The sequence below is a fragment of the Rhinolophus hipposideros genome (assembly GCF_964194185.1).
Source record: "Rhinolophus hipposideros genome assembly, chromosome: 22".
In the NCBI taxonomy this organism is placed as follows: Eukaryota; Metazoa; Chordata; class Mammalia; order Chiroptera; family Rhinolophidae; genus Rhinolophus; species Rhinolophus hipposideros.
The window spans coordinates 9,559,597-9,584,834 of record NC_138068.1 but is presented as its reverse complement, the minus strand read 5'-3'; the positions used below and the strand labels follow the sequence as shown (position 1 = coordinate 9,584,834).

The window sequence follows — 25,238 nt, the reverse complement described above, 5'->3', positions numbered from 1 at the left end:
ACACTGTTTATATGTTTTAGGCTGAAATTTATAAGAAAAGAAAATTAAGTAATTGTATTGCCCACTATCCTCTGTTGTATCTAACAAAAAACAGGAGTAGATTTTTTTTTTTCCCCCACAATTGTACTTTATTTTAGAGCAAGGAAAGACCAGAATGGGGTTAAGTAAGGGCTGGAAATTTGACTTTCCAAATGCTAAGGTTTAGCCTGAATATTTCTGATAGTTACAAAAACCGCATTTTAACTTAGAACTGGATTTGATTGGATCGTTGAGTGAATAGGATACACAAAAGTGCCCCCTCTGCCATAACCTTCTTAACTATGTTTGAGCTTTTAGTTACATTAATTTTTCCTTGTTTTGACTAAAGGATATATATAATTTTTTGTATAGTGCTTTTTTTGCCAATGGGGGTTTTGAGTGGAAACTGATGACAAATCACTCAGTTCCTAAGTTATTATTGACTAAAGATAATTCTGGAAAAAGAAGATACAGTAATTATATTCTAATTGTACTTAAGTTCTAAAGAAATTTTACAGAAAGCTTCAAGGAAGACTCCTAACTTTAACTGTAACAGCTTTCATTATGTTGTAGACTATTAGAGTCTACCGCTGATACGGCTTAAAATGTCCCATGGGTAACTCTCCCTGAATCTTCGGTGTTTTGATTTATTAGAGAAGAAGTAGGCATACACATGTTGGTATTAGAGTAGCTGTCTTAGAGACCGAGGCCAAAAGTGGTTGTCAAATTGACAAAATGATTGCATTAGACTCTAAGGATTTTCCAGGCTGTCACATTTCAAGGAAGAGTGCTAGCATAGACTTTTAGCCTCCACATTTCTGGAAACACGGATCAGAGGTGACAATTTATTCTTGGAACGTCTTGTTGCTGTTTTGCTGCCATTAGCTCACTGTGCTCTGTGTGTAATAGCTTCCTGCTTTTCCCTGGAGTCTTGCTTTGGCTTGCCTGGCTTTATGGTCATCTTCTTTTGTCTCAGCATTTTGTTATCTTTAAGCTGTATTTTATCCTTAAATCCTCAAGATATGCCAGACTAGTGAGGTAGTCTAAATTTTAAAAGATAAAAGGTTGTTAAAGAATTGCATTCTGAAGCTTACTGCATTTGGGCTGATTCCTATAAATTTCCCCTTTCACCACATAAATGTTCTCTGCGGAGTAGTAGGGAATATCATTCCTCTGAAAAAGTAACTACTTTAAAAACAAAACATATATACAGCCTTTCCCCCAGAAAAACAAATAGACAACCCTGAGGTATTGATTCCACCTTACTGGCCGGTCTTCTTTTAGTCTCTTTGGAGTAGTATCTCCTTTAAGTGTACAAGTAGCAGAAACCAAGGACTGGATTTTCAAAATTACCTTGTTATAGTATAACTTGATTCTATAATTACAGCTGACCAAACAGGCTAACAATATTTTAAATAATTTTCAAAAAAAATCATTTGGGTCTGCCCGGTGGCTCAGGCAGTTAGAGCGCCATGCTCCTAACGCGGAGGTCTTGTTCGATTCCCACATGGGCCAGTGAGCTGTGCCCTCTACAGCTAAGATTGTGAACAACGGCTCTCCCTGGAGCTGGGCTACCGTGGGTTACCATATGCTGCCAGAGCACCATCGTGAGCAACTGGGGAGGGGGGCACAAGGCTCATCACCACACCAGCATGAGCCAGGGAGCTGTGTCCTACACAACTAGACCAAGACACAGCAGCTTGAACCAGAGTCGGGGAGAGGCAGAAAAAGGGGGGAAATCATTTTTTAAAATTTTACTGTAAGACCAGGTATATTATAATATAATATAATATAATATAATATAATATAATATAATATAATATAATATAATATATAATAATACAATATAATATAATACCAGGTCATATTAATTTTTGCGCCAAAAGACGCGTTAGAGCTGATTGTCTGGCTAGGTCTTATTTTCAGGGAAACGGTAGTAAAATTTATATATCGATTTAATTTTAATCTCACTCGTTGTGTAGTGTAAATTAATTTCTCCTAATGTTGAACCTCAATCTCACAGGTATAGGAGAGGGGCGGCCTGTTAGCTCAGTTGGTTAGAGCATGGTGCTCTTAACAAAGTTTCCGGTTCGATCCCCACATAGGCCACTGTGAGCTGCACCCTCCACAACTAGATTGAAACAACTACTTGACTTGGAGTTGGTCCTGGAAAAACACACTTAAATAAATAAAAGTTTTTTAAAAAAAGGTACAGGAGTAGTTTGCCAATTTAATGCTCACCATAGTTTACTCCTAGGACATCTCAAAAGGATTACTCAAGTAATAATAGTAAAGAGCAGTAATAATAATATCACATCATATTTTACAAAGCTTTCTAGGGCCTCATAAATAATATAGGCAATAGAGTAATTACTGATTTTCAAATGTAGCTGCTTCATATGTAATTATCAGTGTTAATCATGGTGTTAAAGTCTGGTATACATTTACAAGGGGAAAGAGTTGAGGTTATAGTAGAGCAGAAAACCACTAGCTCTAAAAATGAAATCCGAAACCATGCAAAGAGCTTCAGCTTTCCTTGTAAATCAGGAATAATTACTAAATGCAGATTGACTACAAAGTACAATTTCTTGCCCACCCTATTGGCAGAAATGTTAAAGCCCAATGATTATCAGGTTTGGTGAGGATGTGGGGATTGCTTTGGGGTAAAGTGGTAGAGCCACTTTGGAGGACCGTTTGGCAACATTTTCAGGGATAAAAATGCTCATACCATTCACTGTCTCTGGATCTGCCTTCGGGAAACACAAAGGGGCATGCACAGGCTTGTTCATTGCGGCATGACTGTTAATAGCAACCAGTTGGAGACAGCCGTCCTTGGGGGAATAGTGAACAGAACTGTGACTTAAAAACAATTAAAATATAATTCACATACCATAAACTTCACAATTCAAAGTATACTTCAAAGTATACAATTCTCTGCTTTTTATTTATAGTCACAAGGTTGTGCACCTACCACCACTATCTAATTTCAGAACATTTTCATCACTCCAAAAAGAAACCCTCTACCCATTAGCAGTCGCTTCCCATTTCCCACTTCCCCTGGCAACTACTAACCCACTTCCTGTCTCTATAGATTTGCCTGTTCTGGACATTTCATATAAATGGTATCATGCAATCTGTAGCCATTTTTTTGATAACAGTTTTATTGAGATATAACTCACATACCATACAAGTAACCCATTTTAAATGTACAATTCAGTTGTTTTTAGTATAATCAAAGAATTGTACAAACGTCACAACAATCAACTTTAGAATATTTTTATCACGCCAAAAAGAAACCTCACACCCTTTAGCTATCACCCCCAAAGCCCTACTTCTCAGCCCTGGACAAATATTTCTGTCTCTATAGATTTGCCTAGTCTGGATATTTCATATAAATGGATCATAAACTATGTCTGGCTTCTTTCACTTGTGGCATGTTTTCAAGATTCATCCACATTGCAGCATGTATCAGTGCTTCATTTCTTTTTATTGCCGGATAATATTCCATTGTGTGGATACACCACATTTTGTTCATCCATCCGTTGATGCACGTTTGGGTTGTTTCCACCTTTGGGTTATTATGAACATCCATGTACAATAATCTATAACAGTTGAAATAATACAGAGGTTTATAAAGTTAAAATTACTTACCTCCTCTCTTCACCTCAAGCTCCTCCTTCCCCATGGCAGTTAGGGTTATGCTAATAAACTTCTATGTTCTAGTATTGTCTCATCACCCTGCCCAAGAAGATGTGTTTCTTCAGTGTTCTATAGTGGGTAGGGGAAAAGCTCCTTCCTCTGCAGGGTCAGGGTAAAAGGGCATCTTGTCCTATGTGTCTGTGACAGTGGTCTTCAGGCTAGCTTTTTGTCACCCCTACCAGAGACTCTGATTTAGTAGGTCTGGAGTTCTGCTCTGGTGTCTTTATTTTATATAAAGCTCCCCTGACGATTCTGATGAGCCACGGAGTTCAGAATCATTTATCTAGTGAGTAACAGAGCAATCATAAATTGACCCCATGATGCTTCTTTGAGAATTATTTTTGGTAGGTTCTTTATGAGAGAGTAATGAGCCTGTCAGCTTTATGGAAACATGCCTGAACTTAGATGGTCTGTTTTGTTCCAGGAATTTCACAGCATTTTTATTTTAGGTTATTTTCAGCAGTGGGATTTTAATCTCTAACTAAATACTCTGCATAGAGCTGCCATCTGAGTCTAAGAAAGTGATCTTGGATTCTTTTTGAAAATGGGAGGAATAAGGGGCAAACTCAGCTTGTTAGCTTTCACCCATTTCACCTTGAAAATGGGTGGATGCAGCAAAAATGGCAGGTGTTAAATCTTCTGTGTCAGGCAGACTATCCTTGGGCCTTATTTTGTATAGCTTTTCCTTCCCCCCAGATTTTTATAGACTTCATTATAGTATGTTTGCCTGAGATGCAAGTGAGAAACCCATGTGACTCAAAACTTCATACTAATTGCCATTCTTATGTTTTCAGACATAAAACTTACAGAAATCCTTAAAAACTATTTAGAGACATAATAATATTCAGTTTCTCTAGAATTATAAGCCTGCATAATCTTTCTCATACCTTAAATTTATGTTAAACTTTACATTTTCTCTTCTAGGTATTCTAATGGGAGCAGTTATAAAAATTATAGAGTTTAAAAAACTGGCAAATTGGAAGGTAGGTTTACCCAACGGTTTATTTTTTAACATAATTACAATTTTTATTGGTTATTCTTAATTTTGGTAACACTGATAGTTACGGTGGCTTTCTTATCAGTGAAGTTTATATTATACCAGTAAATTTGTTAGCATTCTATTAGATTAGCGTTGATATCTTTATATCTGAGTTGTTAAAAACATAAATCTCACACTGTTTCTAATTAACATGGGAGCACTCAATGTTATATTTTGTTGTTTATGCACATTTTTATAATCGTAGGGAAAGGCTCTAATTAGCATTAAACAGTAAACAATGTTTATTGCTTCCAATTCCATTCTGACAGCTGAGAATAATAAAACATGCTTGTCCAGCACTGTAGAGCTTTCAGAATGCTTTGTAAACTATTGTTCATAGTGTGCTCATGATATCTATGGGAGGTAAATTGGGCACTATTATCATCATCCCATTTTTACAGATGAAGAGACTGATGCTCAGAGAAGTAGGGGCATGTCCAACGTCACAGAACGAGAAAGTGGCTTAGTTGAGTCATGTGTTCAGACCCTCTGGTCCTGTGTGTTCTGTGTTTCCTCTGCCGCGCCATGCTGTCCTCAGTTTGTGGATGTCCATACCTTGTTTCTACACAATGGCCATTAGACATGAGCATCAGCCTGTGGTATAGGACTAACTGAAACTTGAATTTCAACTGAAATGTGAGCATCCATGTGGAGTAGCGAGATTAACAAGTATGTTACAAAATTGACTTCGTGGCTGGAAATAAGGTCCATTTCAAAATATAAAAGAATTATATGCTTAAAATTGATCACATTTGAATCCCTCCTACTTTGATGCAGCTTCTAGATGCTAGGATTAATTTACCTGTTAAACTGTAGAGTGTAAAATTTGCAAAACAAGCCTTATACTCTGACCTAAAATACAATTGGAAACTGTTATGAATAGTATTCAAGAAATATTGTATGTACTAAAATTCTCAAATGTATATTCAGCTCCTAATATTATAGAATTCCCTCAGCTGGGGCTGGGCTCATTGTGAATGGGGACTCGGCCTTCCTGCAACTTGTTAAATGTAACCATCCTCATTGTGACACATCCTAGGGTGTAGGTACAGACCGGATCCCTTTCTCGACTCCTACGCTGGTTATAGCCTGATGGGTAGACAGTGCACCTAACGTATTTTGTTTGATTTGATTTAAAATAATGACCAAAATTGGATTTGATTTAAAAACACTTAAAAACTATTAGTTTGATTTAAAAATATTATTTATATAAAATTCTGGAAATTGAATATAAAAGTCTGATCGTCTAGCTTCTCTTAAAAAAAACAGACGCTCTCAACACCAGGCCCTCATTCTGCCCAGCAGAGATCAGAAGGGCTGAGCAGCAGCTGCTCCCCTGGTAACGCTGTTCCAGGAATTGCACAGCTTTTGAGTGGGTGACCTTTGCCCTGAAGAATAGGAGTGGGGGTGACGGAAGAGGAGACAGACAGGTTATCTCTCTCACTTTTAGCTTTACATGCTTCAGTGTTACTGAATTTATTTTTCAACAGGTGTTTCTTTTTAAGTTAAAATAATAGTAATACATTTAATAGTACAGACAAGTGAACCAAAGAAGAGCCATCCAGGCGACCAGTGCTTGATCTCAGAAGGGCCAGGTTTCTGGGCGGGGATAGTGGGGGCATGCCTCCTGGAGGAACAGGTGTTTGTGGGAAGCGAAAGTGAGAAGCAGGACACCTGTTTGGAAACCAGGTACCGCTGGGAGCAACTAGAGAGAAAAAAAACAAGGAGTTTGGGTTTTCTCTCCATGGTGTTCTCTTTTCAGATTGTCTCACTGGGCCTGCCTTCTACCTGTATTGTCATATGCTTAATATATTTCTTTCAGTCAACTTGCTTTTTTATTTATATACATTTTTGTAGCAATTTTTAAAAAACAGCTTTTATTGTGGTAAAATATGTAACAAAATGTACCATTTTAGCCATTTGTAAGTGTATAATTCAATGGCATTAAATACATTTGCAATGGTGCATAATCATCACCACTATCTATTCCAGAATTTTTTCATCATCCCAAATAGAAACTCTACCCATTAAACCACTCCCCATTCCCCTCTCCCTACTTTCTATTCTTGTAGTATTTTCTAGTTTTTTAGTGGCCCTGTTCTACTTTCTGTCTTTATGAATTTACCTATTCTAGGTACCTCATATAAGTGAAATCATACAATATTTGGCCTTTTGTGTTTGGCTCATTTTACTTAGCTTGTGGATTTTTAAGGTTCATCCATGTTGTGGATTGTATCAGAATTTCCTTTCTTTTTATGGCTGAATAATATTCCATTGCAGTTCTGTACCACGCTTTGTTTATCATTCATCTGTCGATAGGCTGTTGGGTTGTTTCCACCTTTTGGCTGTTGCTATGAACATTGTTATACTATATATACATTTATTTTAAAGGAAACACCATAATACGGTTTTAAGTAGAAAACCAGTATTGTTTTTATAAATAAATACAACAAAAACAAAGTAATACCTGTTAAGACAGAGGGATTGTAATGGTGGCACTAAATCTTCTATTTTGAGGTTTGACTCTGGTATACTTTGATTTAATAAGTATAATTTAGCTTGGGACTTTTTGAAAGCTTTTTTTCTTTCTTTCCTTTGCTTCCTTTCCGCGGCCTCCTTTCCACCAACTGTTAACGATTCTGCTTCCTACCCATTTACTCTGCAGACCAGTTTTAAGGTTTCTATTTACTTCAGCCCAGTGCTGGCCCTGTGACTTGCCAAAGGCCTTGCCTCTGTGTGGGATTCACTCCTGACTCCAACTTAAATTTGCATACCATGTGCACCTCCCCCCACCCCAACTGACAAAGCCGAACTCACTAGAAAATTCCACTACAGGCTTAAGAAATGTACATCCTGACTAGAAAATATAAAACTCAAGATGAAACAAAGACTCGGGAGCAGTCGTTTCCAGCAGACTCTGCCCAGCCGACTCTCCCTATACTTTAATAAATCTTCTGTGTTTCTCTCTGACTCTTGAATTCCTTCACGTCTCAGCGAGCGAACAGCCACAACAGTACGTGAAGCCTCTGAGGTCATCAAGCCTGTGCCCACGGTAGCACCAACCTGAGGTGTCTTTGACTTAATTGGGTTGAAAAAGAATCAAAAGGGGCTGACTTTCTCAATCTGCAGGGTCAGCGGTACTGGACGCACTCTGCTCAAGTACCACCTAAAATCCTTCAGACTGTTTTGGGGGAGATGTTGCCAAAAGGAACCAGGCTTTTCTCTAACGCTATTCATTGTAAGGTGTTGTATGCATTTCCTGTGGCTGCTATAACAAGTTAACCACAAACTGAGTGGCTTAAAACAACAGAGGTTTATTCTCTCATAGTTCCAGAGGCTAGAAATCTGAAATCAAGGAGTTGGCAGAGCCACGCTCCCTCTAAGAATGAATCGAGGCTCTCCTCCAGCTTCTGGTGGGCCCAGGCCTGCCTTGGCTGTGGCAGCGTAAGTCCTGTCTCGGCCTCAGTCCATCTTCACACGGCCCACTTCTGTGTCTGTGTGTCCTTCTTTCTCCTGTAAGGACACACTGATTGGGCTTGTGACCCACCCTAATCCAGTATGATCTCACCTAGATCCTTCCCTTAATTATACCTGCAAATACCCAGTTTCCAAATGAAGTCACATTCTGAGGTTCCAGGTTGACATGAAGTGGGGATGGAGGCCATGGCCACCCACTGCAGATGGGCTCTCCTGTTTCCCAGGGGATGTTTAGTTTCTGAAACTCCCAAAGAATCGATGCAGTGGCTCCACTGCACAGATCCTGAGACTTGGTTGTCCCTCGAAACACAAGAGATCGGCCCATTTCTTTTCACATGATCCCAATCTGAGTCATGAGCTGGTTGTACAGGCAGTTATTTTAAGACTTAATAAGGCATTTTCAGAAGTCATCATTTGCTTCTATTTTGAGCCTTTTTCGAATGTTATTTTAGGCTTTATGGTTAACAGCTGTACATTTGTAAGAATACATTTAGTGATTCTTTTGAATAGGGATTTTGACAAGAAATCAGACTGTCAAGATTGTGGCATGGAAATTTTCATATGAAAAAAGGGCCTGATTTTGCAGTGTTTAATAGACTGTGTATTACATGTAGTCATTTTGAGCTTGAAGACCAATATGTATTTTTCCCAATCTACCAACAATTATAGAGATATATTAATATAGAAAATGAATATATTATTTCATCCTCTAAAAAATGGCCATATTCTAGAAATACCTCTTATAATCATACTTAATATTTGAATCTGACAGCATGCCAAGGGGTTCACTTTATAGTCATGTCCCCAGTTGTAAGGGCGCCAGGTGGGGACTCGTTTATCACAGATTTAAGAAAATGGCAGAGTTATCTGACGGGCAGAGCAAAGGCAGGACTGTTTTAAACGTGTAGGGTTTACTTTTCCTCTAAGTGGGTTGTTTTAGGGCTTACTCTTACATTTATCCTGCAGGATTTCAATTTGTGCACTTGCTTTTGAAAGTGTTTTATTTGAATTAAAATGCTTTATTTTAAGATTACTTTTCTTTCCTTAGTAAAGAATAAAAAGCATACTACTGTGTGTTTGGAAACAGTTCCTTCTGCTATTTCTTTTGCTTGTCACCTTTTAAAATTACTTGTCCTAGTGCTCGCTTCGGCAGCACATATACTAAAATTACTTGTCCTACATTTTTAAATTCACGTTTTGTTTTTTGGGGTGTTTTTGTTTGTTATATCTCTCCTCCTTGATTTTATTATCAGGTAGTTATTTATACATTGTATGTTTCCCTGGGCCCTAAGAGAAGAATTATTTTGGCTCTTCATTGATGGATTTATTTCTTAATTACACAAACTCCATGTCTCTTAAAATGCCCATTTTATATTTACAGGAAGAAGAAATGTTTCGTCCAAATATGTTTTTCCTCCTGTTGCTCCCGCCTATTATATTTGAGTCAGGATATTCATTACACAAGGTAAGACTCAGGCACACGTTACTGCTTTTGGTCTGGATGGCTTCCCATGTTGGTAAGGTAAGTTCCTTAAAAGCTGGATGTTAACTTCGCAGTGGTGGCCCTGTGTGAATGGACATCCTGGGCGTGCAGGGTAGAGGCCGGACCCGACTGCCTGACTTGTGGAGGGGAGCAAACATGATCAATGGGCTGCTTTCTAGTTTCAGGCGGAGTGGCTTATTAAGGTAGTGTTTTCCATAGAAGTATACTTTGCCTAGGAAGATGGCCCAAGTGATTTTAAGTGGTACACGGATAACGTATGGACACTTTTCTTGTTGGACACAGACTGACACATGTTAAGAGGACAGACTGCATCTTGGGTTGACAAGGACATGTGCCCCAGGCCTTTTGATTCTCTCAGCTCACCCTGTGGAGCCTTTCTCCATCCTTAGGGTTCTTCCCTCTCAGGGCCCTGCCTTCGGCCTCAACTCCCAGCTGATATTCCCCTTTCCCCCCAGTCTCCCTCTCTTTCCACACTCTCCCTGGCTCAGCTTCACCTTACCAAGCGGGGGCCCCATCCATGTACCCAGTCTTCCAGTTCCTTCTGGCCCATTCACCTAGTCCCACAATTGTTCCACCCATTCTTGGCTCCCCGGCTCCACCCAGTAGAGTGGCACCACAGTTCCCTGCTTTGCCTTGTCATTTCTGACCTGTGTCCTCCAGCTTCCAGCGAGACTCTCTGCCTGAGCGGGAGCCACTTTTCTCTGTGTGCATGTGAGTTCCTTGCCTGTGAGTTTTCTTTAAATATAAAGGTACTTAAGTTTTAAAATACAAAGATGATTCAACTTACATTAAAATGTTAGTAATACAAAAGTTATTTTGTGAATGTGATAAAAAAAATTATGACGTTGGGAAGGACTAAGGTTTGGCCTACTCTTGGATAGAGGAGAGCCTGGACTTCGGAGCTGGAGACCTACATCTAATCATGTGCTGCCCCCTACCGGTTCCTTTTAGGTAGAGTGAAAATTAAAATCAATAAACCCAAAAACCCTACCTCTCAGGTTACCTTGACATTTACACCAAATGAAAGAATGTATGAAAAGCACTACCCACCACATTAAATGAATGGTAGGGCTTCTTGTTATTAATAATAATCTATTATTAGTAAGATTAATATGACTCGTAATATTATGAACAATAACATTAAACTTGAGAGTGAAATTTGTCAAGAGTTTTCGTTAAAACATACAAATTAAATCTTTAATTTTTCACCTGTGTTCTAAAACAAAAAAATTCTAAGAAGTTCAGTCCAGGTTTTTAAAAAAGTTGTTATTTTATTGTGCATCTATCCAAAGAAAATGTGAAAAAGAAGTTTAATGTAAAAAAAGAAAGAAAATTCCCAAGTCTTATAAACCATTACTGACATCAGGTAATTGTTAAAAAGAAAACAAGCAAGAAGGAATTGAAGGTCAGTGTCTTTCACTCTTTCATTTCTTTCATTTGGTAAATAAATCTTAAAAGGACTATAAGCAGATTACAAAAGTATTTCAAAACAATGATTTGATTTGACTTAACAATCACACACTTTGATTATTATGTAAGAGCATTATTTCTAATTTTTTGAAGAGAGGAAAAATAAATTTGTTCAAAATTTGGGAAAAATAATAGTTTCGTAGAAAAACATTTTTTTAAAGATGGCTTTCCAGCAGAAAACATGACAATTTATATGAAAGGGACGAAAGTGAATTGGAAATGCGAATTCTGAGACTGTGTCCACTTCCTACCCTCCCCCAAAGAAGATAGGAAGTCAATCTTTGAATGTTTTATTTTAATATTGCTGTATTTGCTAATATAAATTTAGACTTGAAATAAAAATTTCAGTTGCTATGCATTAGGTAGGCAGGTACTGGCTCATCTCATACAAAGAATAAAATATTAATTACGTCCAAGAGAAACAGATAAATTTGTTTTATGTAGCAAAGGGAAGTCTTTATGGTATGTGGTAACGTGAATTTGGATAAATTTTCAATATCCAGATTACTATTAACCAACTACATACATACATTTCATCAGAATTAGCACCCTATAAACAAGCCAAGACTTAATTTAATCTGTTTTTAAATAACACAATAAAACAGCTTTTTTCAAAGAAAAACTCATAGATGAAAGCCTTTTGTTTAGGAAAAACAAATCATTGTGTTTACCTTTAGTTCTTTTAAAGTTCTTCCGAGCACAAGATTGATGTGTCAAACAAAGTAATTGGATGTCAGATTATGGGCAGCCAAGTCAAAATTGCAGTGAAGGAAGCAAAGAAACTTCCTGAAGGAGGTAGGATTAAGTGGGCTGTCAGAGTGGAGCTCAGGGACACCCTTTTGAAGTGACCTTTAAAATGACAGTTCCCATTATCCATGGATTGACAATTTTTGAGCTGCATGATGGGATTCTTTGTCCACACTCACAGTCAAGGGTCAAGTTTCCCTGGTGTTATTGCTAAGTGGAGTTCACAGGATTCTAATAAACAGCTCATTTTCTTAATGTTATGGAAATTTCAAAAATGTTACCCTGCTACTTGGACTCAAATATTTTCTCTTAAATGCTATAGAGTATAGGTGGAAATATATTTTATCTGTCATATTTATATTTGATGATGATACAAATAGAGTGAAATAAAATTGTTTAAAAGACCTGGACAGCAAAAAGGAGTTTCTGAAGACATAACCTACTGTCTTGACACTCTATGTAGTAATGCACCTTTTCTTAATTAAATGAAAGATTGTAATTGTACAAACCTTGGACTTTGATCAGACATGAAGCACAGTTAATTCCTTTGGTACCTATTCATTGGCCATCTTGCGTCTGACAGACATTATGTGACATTGTACAAAAGCAGATGTGGCCATTGCCCCCATTGAGCCTGCAGCCTAGTGATAAAGACAGACATCAGTTACATGAGTAAATGTAAAATTTCAGCCTGTCAAGTGCTACCAGGAGAGGGTCATTGTGCATTGAGAGAATAGAATAGGACCTGACCTGGCTAAGGGATCAGAGAAGGCTTCCCTCAGGAAGAGGCAAAATGTCCTGAGATCCGAAGATGATTAGAGATAAACAAGCAAAGAGGAAGGAAGAGTGGTCCAGGGAGCACGATGTGTTTGAAAAACAAAAAGCCACCAGTGTGGCGGGCACCCAGAGAACAACGGGGAGGTTAGAGGGCTTCACAGGAGTCAAACTATCCAGGATTTGGCTGGGTTTTAGCTGTATTTTGAGAAGAAGTGGAGTCAGAGTGAAGGCAGCACAATGAGATTTGACTTTTGCAAAGATCATTCTGGAATCCCTTGAAGAGTGAAAGTCAAGGAGCCAGGAATGGTTGAGACTTGTTAGAAGCCATTGCAGTGGTCCTGAGGAGAGATGGTGGCGGCTTGGGCAAGGGCGCTGGACACGGTGATAGAGAGAAGTAGGGAGACGTGAGTGACATGGGGAAGGTAAAATCCACAGGACGAGGCTCTGTATTAGGTGTGGGGTGAGGAAAGACTCCCAGATTTTCCAGCTTGCAAGCAGGGTGGGGGATGGTGCCCCTCACAGAGAATCAAGCATGTGAGGAGGGCCAGGTTGGGGGTCTGCGCCTTCACTGACTGGACCAGCTTTTCTAATCATTTCTTTCATTTCTGCTCTTTCAAACAGGGTAACTTCTTTCAAAATATTGGTTCCATCACCTTGTTTGCTGTTTTTGGGACAGCAATTTCTGCTTTTGTAGTAGGTGGAGGAATTTATTTTCTGGGTCAGGTAAGAAAAACATCTTTGAAAAACTTTGAAAATTTACATTTTAGAGTTAGTCCAGGGAGGTGGGGTAGTGACATCTCATGGGGAAATCCAGACTCATAGGAGGCACAATGGAGTGGCACAATGCTGAAACCGCTGCGAAGTGTCCTCAAAGAGCTTTACTATCTGGAATTGAGTGAATCTTTTCCATAATCCCCGAAGGTAACTGTTCCTGTTTGCAAACCAATATTGTCTTAAGTTTGAATATTTAAAAATAAAGCAGAATGCATACCATCAAGATCTTCAAATTATAGCAATATCAATTGTCTTGTCAGATAGACTGAATCGAGGTTAAATGCTGTTTTTTAAATAAAAATTTGCATTTTAAAAATCAAAGATGATTCTGAATGTGTTCACTCAATTCTAACTCGTCCACCTGTAGACTTATGTATTATACTCTGGATTTTCCACCATTGCTAAACCAACGCCCAGTGTCATCATTTCGGTGTTCTGTACTTTGGGTTCAAATTATTTGAATTCATTGAAAGCAGACCCACCTAAGAAGATAGTACCTGTAGTTTTGCATTATACACAGCTACGCATGTCACAGTTCTTTTCCTTTTGGTCAGTAGCAGAAAGTTTGCCTGCCCCAGTTCTGTAAAGTCTGAGGTTCAGGCATCTGGGTGATGGGTGGATTTCTTATGTGTGTCAGATGTGTTTGCTTCTTTTGATGGCTGCAGGCTAAAGCCCATTCCATCTGATTTTCACCTTTACTGCTACTCTATGGCACCAGAATAAATCTGTCTGTCATGTAACTTTCTTCATTGCTCAACTTCTAGTACCAAATGAGGATAACCTATAGAGAAGAAAAGTGTAGTCAATTTGGCTTGAAAAATGTAACATTTTGTCCCCTACTTTTGTTGGATGACGGTCGAATGCATGTTTAAACTTAGGAGTTTCGTTTATTTTTCAAGTGGTTTGAAGAGTGAAGATTAATGTCCTTATTAGTTTGTGATAAAGCACTAATGGACATTTTAATCTTCTAGGCTGTTCTCCAGGGTTTTTTTTTTGTGTCTGTGTGTTTGTGTGTTTTATTTTACAGGCTGATGTAATCTCTAAACTCAACATGACAGACAGGTAAATCTTTCATATTGTAACACCCATGTGACCTTTTTGAGACCAGGGAAAATATTCTCCACATTAATTCCTGGGTGTGGTGCTTCTCTATTCTTTCTCTCTTTTTGTTTTACTGATGATTTCTGTTGTAGAATCTATTCTGAATTAATTTATGTCTCTAAAGTGAATCAAAACTAGACTGAAGAATTTTGAAGATCTCTAGTCAGAGCATTGCTGATTGAAATGATTAATTTAGTTTAAGCTTTGGAGGGAATAACTCTGGAGAGTTAACTGCCCCCTGTACACAATACACTGCACTATTGTTCTTTTCTTATGAAGAATCATCTTCAACTGATTTCTAAGCCTTTTCAGTGGCCACAATGAAAAGTTGTCTTGATAGGCTAGGGATGGAGGGGGGAGTGAGGTGTGAATCTTTACTCTGGAATTCACATGGCAGCGGGGGTGGGGCAGACGGGACCAAGGGCTCTACTGCTGGTGTCCTCCTCGGTCTGAAGCTACTCCGGTGAGCTTTGAGCTGCTGCCTCGGCGCCCAGTCCAGGAATATCCGTCATCTGCTTAGCAAGAACCACCCTGAGCAGCTGTCTCTCAGAAGGTACCAGATCGAGTGCCGAGAAGAAAGTGCACTAGCAGTATGCAGCCTGGTTTTCCCTCTCTGAGGAGTCCAGCGAGGATGCAGCCCTGCCCTGAGTTTCTTCACCCACAGTCGGCACTTGGTTCTGCCCTGTGATGGGGCTGGGAGGTGGGGCCCATGCTCAGCCCAAGGCCCGTCCCTACCTGGCAGCCAGAGCTTTCAGCCTTTACAGCCACTGGGGGTCAGAGGCTCGGAGTCCTGTCCATGGGAATGTGCCTCTAATAACATTAAGTCCCATCTCGTTTTTCTCCCAGGGACATCAATTTCAGAGCTTTGGTTATAAGATAGTTTTGATATATAAACAAGGCGCAAAAGTCACATTCCTATTCCATAAGGCGCTGGAAATAAAACAGAACTGATGCCCTGCGTTTTGTAGGTATTTTGCAAGTGAAGAGAAGTGCCCAAAACTCATTTGAAGTAAAGGAAGATATCACAGCATTCAGCTCTTCAGCCTATTTTGGGGCAACTGGTTAGAGATACAGAAAATGCATGATACATTGTGAAATTGAATTGAACCGGTGGATGGGATGTTCAGGGGGAGGTGTAAGAAAACTGTCTCTAGACAAGCAGAATAAGAGCCGATAGAGTTTCTCCATGTGCAGACACTTCCTTTCCTGTTGGAAATTGACTGTCCCACAGATGGGGAGTGCTCTGGGGAAACTTAGCCAGCAGTCCCCAACAGCTGCAGGGCCTGGCAGGGCACTTACCAGAGGGACGCTGGCCAGATGTGTGTGTAGAGGTGGTGACAGGCGCATGGGAGAGCACACCCCACTTCTCAGCTCCACCTACTGATTACCATTGTGGGCCCAGAATTACCAGATATTTAAACTAATTTTTTTCAAAAGAGGCCAGGTTTCTAGATTTTCAATAGGGGGGTTTCTGATTTTCAAATGTTGGCAATTTATTCAGTTTTTCAAATCACCATGGAGGTCGAACGTGAGACCCACAGACCTCTGAACTATAGAAAACATGAGACAATAACTTCATGGCACAGAAGATTTTATCATAGTGATGTTTCTGCTGGAGAGAGATTTTACTCATAGATACACCCTGAAGTTTTTCACCGTCCTATGCTGTTTCCTTGTTTTCTTGATGTTGCTATCCTTTGAGATGATGGAAGAAAGAACACATTTTTAAGTTAAACATCTAGCTTCTGGCCTTTTTAAAAACTGGGTCATGAAGTTATGAAGTGGAGCGAATGAGGGCCCGGTGAAATGACCCCTTAGCTTCAGACCTCTCGAGGACTCAGGAAGTTCGTATTCCAGCTTTTTCATTGTCACTATCCGAAATGCTCTGCCCCAATTTAGATTCATAACCAAAGCTAAATGTGTGCTATGATTTATGCAAAGCATTTCCCCCCTTTTTATTATGAAAATTTCAGATGCACAGAAGAGGTGAAGAAGCACTGTCCAGTGGGCACCCGTGTGACCCCCACCTAGAGTCTACAAGCACCACTGCACTCGAATCTTTCCATTTGTCCACCCTCTAACCACTCATCAGTCTATCTTCCGGTTCCTGCTCTCTCACTTCCAGTTCCGGATGCCACAGGCACTGTGACAAACAATATCAGGCAGCCCTCTTTGAGTGCACCTGAAACCCAGTGCAAACTAGCTTTGAGAAGAAAGGGGTTTGTTGGTTCACAGAGCAAAAGTGTCCCCGGAGTGATGGCATCTGTCATGACAGCCCTGGGGCCCACAGCATCTAGAATCGCTCCTTTCCTCTCTGTCTCAGCTCTTCCCTGGGTGACTTCATCCTAGAGCACACTTGCCCCATGTAGGCTCATGTCACCCTCACTTCAGCCGTCCCTGTCTAAAGGGCCAACCTAATTCCCCCACCTGGTAAAATGCCTAGTAATGGCCCTCAATGACCAAGCTTGGGTCCCCTGCCCACTCCTAGAGAGCTCCATGCAACTGCATGGATGGAGAGTGGGGGGGGGGTGGCTCCCCAAAGGAAAATTGGGATGCTGTTACCAAAACTAGGGCCCATGGATGTTGAGCAGAGAAGACGGTGGCTGTCCAGTCTGCTGCACTGTACTGGGCAGTGGAGGTGGGGACCAGCTGAGCCCGACAAACACACAACAACCAGAGGCTCCCGAGTCCGTGCCCAACCCACCCTCCACCCTGCTTCTCCCTCCCCCTTTTAGACATTCTTCTTTCTTCAAGGCCCCTGTGACATTGCTGTGGGTGATGAGAGTGGCAGTAAAAGAAGAGAAAGAGAGGCAAGAAACTCTGGGTCTGGGTTGCAGCCCCAAGGTCATTTGCCAACAAAACAGGGCCCCAAGGTCATCTGCCAACAAAACAGGGCCTCCCAGGTTGGCGTTGTTTGGTGGCATTACCTTTCTCTCCCTCCTCCCTCCTTCCTTCCTTCCATCCCTCCTACCTGCCTTCCACAGATCTCTCTGGGCCATGCTCAGTACAGGTCCTGGGAATATACCCATGACCAAGACACAATGCCCACCCTCCTGGGCACCCCCAGTGAGGATGAGAGGCAAGTAAAGTCACAGCTCATAATGCATGTGACAAGCTCTGTGAGGACAGGGAAAGTCTGGGGACTGGGGTCTGAGCTGAGACCATCTCTTGGGTCTGGTCTTCAGCTTGAATCTGGAGACTCTCCGTGAGGTAAGCAGGCTGTCCTGCATGAACTCATATTAATCAAACTCGCAGGGAGCTGCCATGGAAACCAGAAAGCCAGACTATTGATTTCCGAAGAGAACTATCACTGGCAAGGCAGCCAAGCCTCTCCTCCTGCCAGCACTTCTCTCCTGAGACCGGAGTCCAGTGACCATCAAGGCTGCTGGTGACGGTGGAGTGGACAGAGCACACCCGTCCCCGGGCCGAGCTCTCCCTCTTCCCTCCCAGACTGCAAGCTGGTGAGGGTGGGAGGCAGAGGTGGAGAGTCTCTGGCTTATGTCTCTTCCGTAGGGCTGTCCCCTCACTCAGGGCTGTCCCGTTGGTGCTCCGTGTTTTGTATTGTGTTGTAGAAGGGGGCAGACCTAACCATTCTGCTGATGTGGAAAGAAGGCAGTGCCAGGCATAGCAGTTTGGAGGAATAGAAGGCTGGCAAGAACACTGAGGTAGAAGAAAGACAAACAGGCTGAGAGCCCAAATCATCCTGACTCCTCACGCCCACAGAACCCCCCGGGTGATCTGGCACCTTCTCTCTCACCAACCTTTGCCATCTCCGTCCACTCACCCTCACTGCGCAGCCACCATGCTCACCTTTTTGTCTCAGGCAACAGGCTGGCTCCCACCTCAGAGAGAGCTTGCTGTTCCCACAGCCCCCAGATTTTGGCTGGCCACCTGCTGCTTATCATGTAGTTCCTTGTTCAGATGAGTGCCATCTCTGCAGAGACCTCTCCTGACCTCCCAATCCAAGTGCTTCCCTGCCCCGACCCCCGACCCCCGGCCAGGTTACTCTTTCTGTCATCACCCTGGTTTCCGATGTAGCACACTCCATTTTCGGACTTTGTCTCAGTCTCTGGATATTGCTATATCCAGTGTCATGGTTAGAAGCACCGATTCTGAGTCAGAAGGCCTGGGTTTGAATCCCGGCTCTGCCACTCGTTAGCTGTCTGACCTTGGACAAGTCGTTTAACCTCATGGTCCCTCAGTTTTCTCCTGTGTAATCTGGACAAAAATAGTGTCATCTCATACAGTTTCTGTGTGGGTTATTGAGTTATTGTATGTAAAGTACTTAGAATAGTGCCTGGGATATGCAAAGTGCCACATAAATGTTTGCTGTTATCATTAGCCTCAGTGCCTGGAACATACTAGGCCATTAATACCCTGTTTCCCCGAAAATAAGAGCTAGCCAGACCGTCAGCTCTAATGCGTCTTTTGGAGCAAAAATTAATATAAGACCCGGTCTTATGTTAGATAAGACCGGGTCTTATAGTAAAATAAGACCGGGTCTTATTTATAGTAAAATAAGTCCTGGTCTTATAGTAAAATAAGACCACATCTTTTTTATAGTAAAACAAGACCGGGTCTTATATTAACTTTTGCTCCAAAAGACGCATTAGAGCTGATGGTCCGGCTAGGTCTTATTTTCCGGGAAACATGGTACATATTTGTTGGTGGTCATTAGACCTTCATGGTCACTGTCGGTGAGAGTCAGTGGCCTGGTGGGAGGCAGCACTGGGGTTGGTGTCTGTCAGCCAAGCCGCCCATCCCCCGAGCACACTTGCGCTGCTGCTGGCTTTGGCACTTTCTTAGATGTTACAAATCTGAGTGGAGGCTGGGGTTAGTCACAGATGGTGGCAAGGGGCAAAGTGGAGGTCAGACCCAGGAGCCCAAGAGTCATTTGGGGGCGGCCCTGAGCCATCGTGGTTCCAACTGCTTTAACCAAAAGGCTGGGAAGTCCAGTGCATTTAAGCAAAAGTCTTGCATCCCTCTCTGGTCCAAGTCTTGATGTTAACTGGAAACCAGGCCATTCCTAACAACCCCCTTTAGAGTGGGCCCTTCACGGTTCCACCCAGTGTCAATTCGCAGCTATTGTAAGTGGGAAAAACACACCATCTCCTGTAGTTACTTCAGCTACAGTGTGTACTGTTATGTTATATCAGCTGCAGTCGTGGGCTTTAATGTTTTAAACGTGGACCAAGTGACAGGCATTACAGACCTTCCCTTTCCTCTTCCCTTCTTTACAGTTTTGCATTTGGCTCCCTAATTTCCGCTGTCGATCCAGTTGCTACTATTGCTATTTTCAATGCCCTTCATGTGGACCCAGTGCTCAACATGCTGGTTTTTGGAGAGAGTATTCTCAATGATGCAGTTTCCATTGTCTTGACCAAGTAAGTGCACTTTCTTCAAGGCACAGAACTAAAGGCCCTTGTAACGAAGGGACTGGTATTGTCGTGCAGCTGTGTGTACAGTTGCCTGTCCTCTGGGTGATGGTGCAGCCACTTCTCCATCTTTTTGTTCTCAACAGGTGTTGACGTGCCCAGGCCCGGGGTGGTTAGGAGAGGAGAGCCCGCCTTTTATGACTTCCCTGTTAGCAGTGGTTTTGAGTCCAGCTTCTCATCAGCATCACTGGGGGTGCTTAGTAAATGTAGCGTTCCCAGGCCCCACCCTCAGAGCTTCTGACTCAGGTGGTCTGGGGTGAGTCCCCAGAACTTCGGTGTTTAATAAGTTCCTCAGATGGTGATAGAGCAGCCCGTTGAGGGATCAGTGTTTGGGCCGCATTGTCGCAGACACTCAGGCCCTCCTCTCCCACTTAGGAGCTGTTACATGTCACCTTCCTTTTCACAGCTGTAAAGGAAGGTAATGATACTAATAGGCATCCCATCAAAGGATGCTGTTGGGTGAAAACTACGTCAGAATTGCACATCGTTTTCAAATGCTCATTGGTATGACTGCCCTTGTTGATAGGATCTGAGAAATTAAAGATGAATCATAAAATGTCAAGAAGTGATTGGGAAAAAGAAATGAATTTGAGATAATCTCAAATGTGTTTATCTGATGCAGGGCGGTTTCTTTGAACTCTGCATTTTGTGGTGTTCATTCCATGTGTGCGCAGGAAACCCAAACAGTTTTGTCAAAAAACAGAGAAGGCACCAACAGTCAAAGCAATTAGACAGAGGAGCCCTGGACAGTGTATCAGAGATGAACCAAGAGACTTTTAGGGGCCAGTCAGTGTTCTGTTAGAGAATAGAATTTCCATGATCTAAATACTGACTTGTTTCCTTTGTCGAAAGGTTCCTTACTAAGCATGATACTGTGGTAGGTAATATTTTTTTTTTTTTAATTAATTTTATTGGGGTGACAATTGTTAGTAAATTTACATAGATTTCAGGTGTACAATTCTGTATTACATCGTCTATAAATCCCATTGAGTGTTCACCACCCAGAGTCAGTTCTCCTTCCATCACCATATATTTGATCCCCTTTACCCTCATCACCCACCCCCCACCCCCTTACCCTCTGGTAACCACTAAATTATTGTCTGTGTCTATGAGTTTTTGTTTCTCATTTGTTTGTCTTGTTCTTTTTGGTTTATATACCACATATCAGTGAAATCATAGGGTTCTCTGCTTTTTCTGTCTGACTTATTTCGCTTAGCATTATTCTCTCGAGATCCATCCATGTTGTCACAAATGTTCCTATATCATCTTTCCTTAACGCCGAATAGTATTCCATTGTGTATATGTACCACAACTTCTTTATCCATTCATCTATCGAAGGACATTTTGGTTGTTTCCATGTCTTGGCCACCGTAAACAAAGCTGCAATGAACATTGGCGTACACGTGTCTCTATAGAGAAATGCTTTTATATTTTTGGGGTAGATACCCAGGAGAGCGATTGCTGGGTCATATGGTAATTCTATTCGTAATTTCTTGAGGAACCTCCACACTGCCTTCCATAGCGGCTGCACCAGTCTGCATTCCCACCAACAGTGTATGAGAGTTCCTTTTTCTCCACAGCCTCTCCAACACTTGTTCCTATTTGTTTTGTTGATGAAAGCCATTCTGACTGGGGTGAGGTGATATCTCATTGTGGTTTTCATTTGCATTTCTCTGATGATTAGCGATGTTGAGCATTTTTTCATATGTCTATTTGCCATTTGTATATCCTCTTTGGAGAAATGTCTCTTCAGGTCCTCTGTCCATTTTTCAATTGGGTTGTTTGTTTTTTTGTTGTTGAGTTTCATGAGTTCCTTGTATATTTTGGATATTAGCCCCTTATCAGAGGAACTGTTTGTGAAAATCTTCTCCCATTCAGTTGGTTGCCTCATTATTTTGTCAATAGTTTCTTTTGCTGTGCAGAAGCTTTTCAGTTTCATATAATCCCATTCGTTTATTTTAGTTTTTACTTCCATTGCCTTTGGAGTCAAATTCATAAAATGCTCTTTGAACCCAAGGTCCATAAGTTTAGTACCTATGTTTTCTTCAATGCAGTTTATTGTGTCAGGTCTTATGCTTAAGTCTTTGATCCATTTTGAATTAATTTTGGTACATGGTGACAGATAGCAGTCCAGTTTCATTCTTTTGCATGTAGCTATCCAATTCTGCCAGCACCATTTATTGAAGAGGCTGTCTTTCCTCCATTGTATGTTTTTAGCTTCTTTGTCAAAAATTATCTGTCCATATTTATGTGGTTTTATTTCTGGGTTCTCAATTCTATTCCATTGGTCTATGTGTCTGTTTTTCCGCCAATACCAAGCTGTTTTGATTATTGTAGCCCTGTAGTACAAGGAAAAATCAGGGAGTGTGATACCTCCAGTATTGTTCTTGTTTTTTAATATTGCTTTGGCTATTCGGGGTCTTTTGTGGTTCCGGTAATATTTTTTTTAAGCTTTATAATAGACTACATTTGGAATTCTTACATTGGACTAAAATGATGTTTAATAGTACAAAGAGCCCAAGTTTGGGAGTCAGGCTGACCTGGTGATGTCACTCGTAGCTGCGTGACCCTGGGTGAGCTTCTCTTCTCTCTGAGCCCCAGGTTTCTCAATAGTTGAGTGAGAGTGAGCATGCCTCAGCCTAGGATTGGATTTGAGGATTGAATAGTTAGGTATGGTACTATGTGAAAAACATCTAACATCAAATAATGTGAGACCCCTTCCTCTTCTCCTGCCCCCATTATGGTTTCGCTGTTGGCCCGGTTTTTATCTTACTTTTGCAGGAAGAACTAAACCAAAGGTTGCTTAATTGCAGCAGGTACTCAGCAGACCTAAACAAAACAAACTTTAAAATATTTTTGTTATTCTAAAAGTAATACATATATTCTTTATATGAATTTAGAAAATACACAAGCAAAAACGAAAGAAAAATTACACGCATTGTTACTACCCAAAGATTATTACAGTTAACAATTGGTAAGAGTATACATACATTTTATTTAGATAGGCTTATATCCCATATACTATATTGTAGTTTTTCCATTGAACAGAGTTGATAATCTTCTATAACATCATTTTATTGGTTACAGATATTCCTTTCTATGGATTTACTACGACCTATTTAACCAATCTCCTGTTACTAGCCTTTTCACATTTCTCTTTGAAAAAATTTCGATAGCTTTTTAGGAAATTATCATACATCATGCTATAAGATCTTTAAAAAAAATCTGATGGCGATATTTTTCTTTTAATTTAAGATCTACTCTGAAAGCTTCTTAGCTTTCTGGTTTTGACTTTTATCTCATATCCTGGCTGCTTATATTAAACATTTGTGATAAAGAATTTTGCCTAAATAGGAGGTGACATCATGAGTTATTTTTATACATTAGAAGCTAAACTCAATTGCTTTGTCTCTAATTTATTTTGTTTTTAAAAATCTGTCAGAAGTAGGACTTTGTCTGAGCTCTTCCAGGTCTTTTTGCCACAAAAAAGGCCAAAGATGAGGAGATATTTTCTTTTTAAAATGAAAAATGATGGAGACATTATAAGTAGCCAAGGTTCTTCCTGGAAAAGTGCTCTTGAAGGCCAAGATCGCCTGTGATGACAGTTTCCAAACCTGGATCTGTGGACCACATGTGTATATAGTTTCCAGCCTCCACCTCCTCCACAACTGGGACACAAGCATGGCTTAGGCATGGGCTAAGCTATGTCCAGCCTCACGGACTTTCCAGACCTTCTCTGGGCTAGTCATCCACCATCAGCATGTGATGAGGGCCCTTTTTGTGCCAGACACTGCTCTGAGACCAACTGGCCTTGACAAACTCAATCCAAGGTGGGAGAAAGATAGAGAGAAGTAAACACGTGGTGCTAGGGGGAAGCAGTCCCTCTGAAGGATTCAAGTGAGGCTTCTTGGGTGAGCTGTCTTGGGAGCATGGTAGGCATTTTCAGGTAAAAGGGAGAGCCGGGGCAAGTGGTCACGGTAGACCTCCCTATTTTTTAATTTTTTTATTTTTGCATTGCAGGAGGGAGCTGTTGTCAGTTTTCCTTGGTTATAAGGGAGAATCACGTCTTGTTTTTAAGGGTGTACTTCATAAATGATCGTTTTCAAAGTGATCTGACACATTTATCTTTGCAGCTGAATATAGGAATAAATTACCCCTTTTTTAATGTGTTCACTTTCATAAGTGCCAGAAAGCTAAGTATCTTCTGTTTCTTCATTAACTTTAAATTATTTTTAGCTTTGATGGGTTACTATGACAATTTACTCTTAAAATAATTGCTGTAGAGGCAACCTTTTGTTCTCTCCAGCTATAGCTTACGCTCAGGAAATGGATCCTGAAACAGCATCGTCTTCTAATCTTTAATGTGTGAGAAACATGACCTGAAAAAAATAAAATATAGAAAATCACCAGGCCAGAAAGAGTCCAGATTCTACTTTCATTTATCTTGAGTTCAAAAACCACTGGCCTCAGCCTTCTCTGCGTCAAAGAAAGCAGCGACACCAGCCAGTGAACCAGCCAAGGGAGCAATACGGGGTGGGGGCGTGGACACCATGCACCTGGTCCATAGATCCATTGGGAACTGTAGGTGATCTGAGCCTTCAAAAGCACTTTCCCGGGAAGAACCCATGATGGATCCCAGCATTCCTCGAGGTGGGATGTTAACCTGTGATCTAGGAAGGAAACAGAAAGGGGGAGATTGTACAGTCAGGTGGATTTGGAAAATAGTTGTGTGCAAAAAGTTAGATTGCTTTTTTGCAGGACTTCTCAGAACCTTTGCTGTGTTACATGGAGCCGTGACTCGCCATGAAAGGCTTCCTGGGGTTATTGGAAATGCTGATTGCTGAAGCCGAATATTACTACTGATAATTCTTTGTTTAGTTTACTGATTCGGCAAAAATGTATTGAGCATCTTTTGTGTGCTAGGCTCTGCCTTAGGCCCTGGACATATGGCAGTGAACAGGATGGACCCAGGCTTGCTCCTCGTGAAATGATTCATTAGCTTTCACATGCTGTGTAGGAGAAGTCAGGCACCAGGAGAGCCTTGTAAATGGGCCATGTGAGGGATCAGGGCAGGTGTCCGTGAGGAAGTGACACTGACCCTGGATTCTGAGAAACAAACCCAGAAGTTAGCTGGGGCCAGGGAGGAGGAGCCAGTGATAATGGGGCCCGCCCCAATGTGGAGGAGATGGGATCGAGA

General features: G+C 41.1%; 1 protein-coding gene across 1 annotated transcript in view; it reads left to right on the top strand.

Moving 5' to 3' along the window:
- Nucleotides 1-25,238, top strand: part of SLC9A8 (solute carrier family 9 member A8) — a 60,735-nt gene that overhangs the window by 11,208 nt on the left and 24,289 nt on the right. The window contains exons 4-8 of the mRNA XM_081034359.1: nt 4,642-4,700; nt 9,615-9,698; nt 13,353-13,454; nt 14,533-14,567; nt 19,847-19,990. Coding sequence (XP_080890485.1) covers nt 4,642-4,700; nt 9,615-9,698; nt 13,353-13,454; nt 14,533-14,567; nt 19,847-19,990 — 424 coding nt within the window. The remainder of the gene's footprint in view (nt 1-4,641; nt 4,701-9,614; nt 9,699-13,352; nt 13,455-14,532; nt 14,568-19,846; nt 19,991-25,238) is intronic.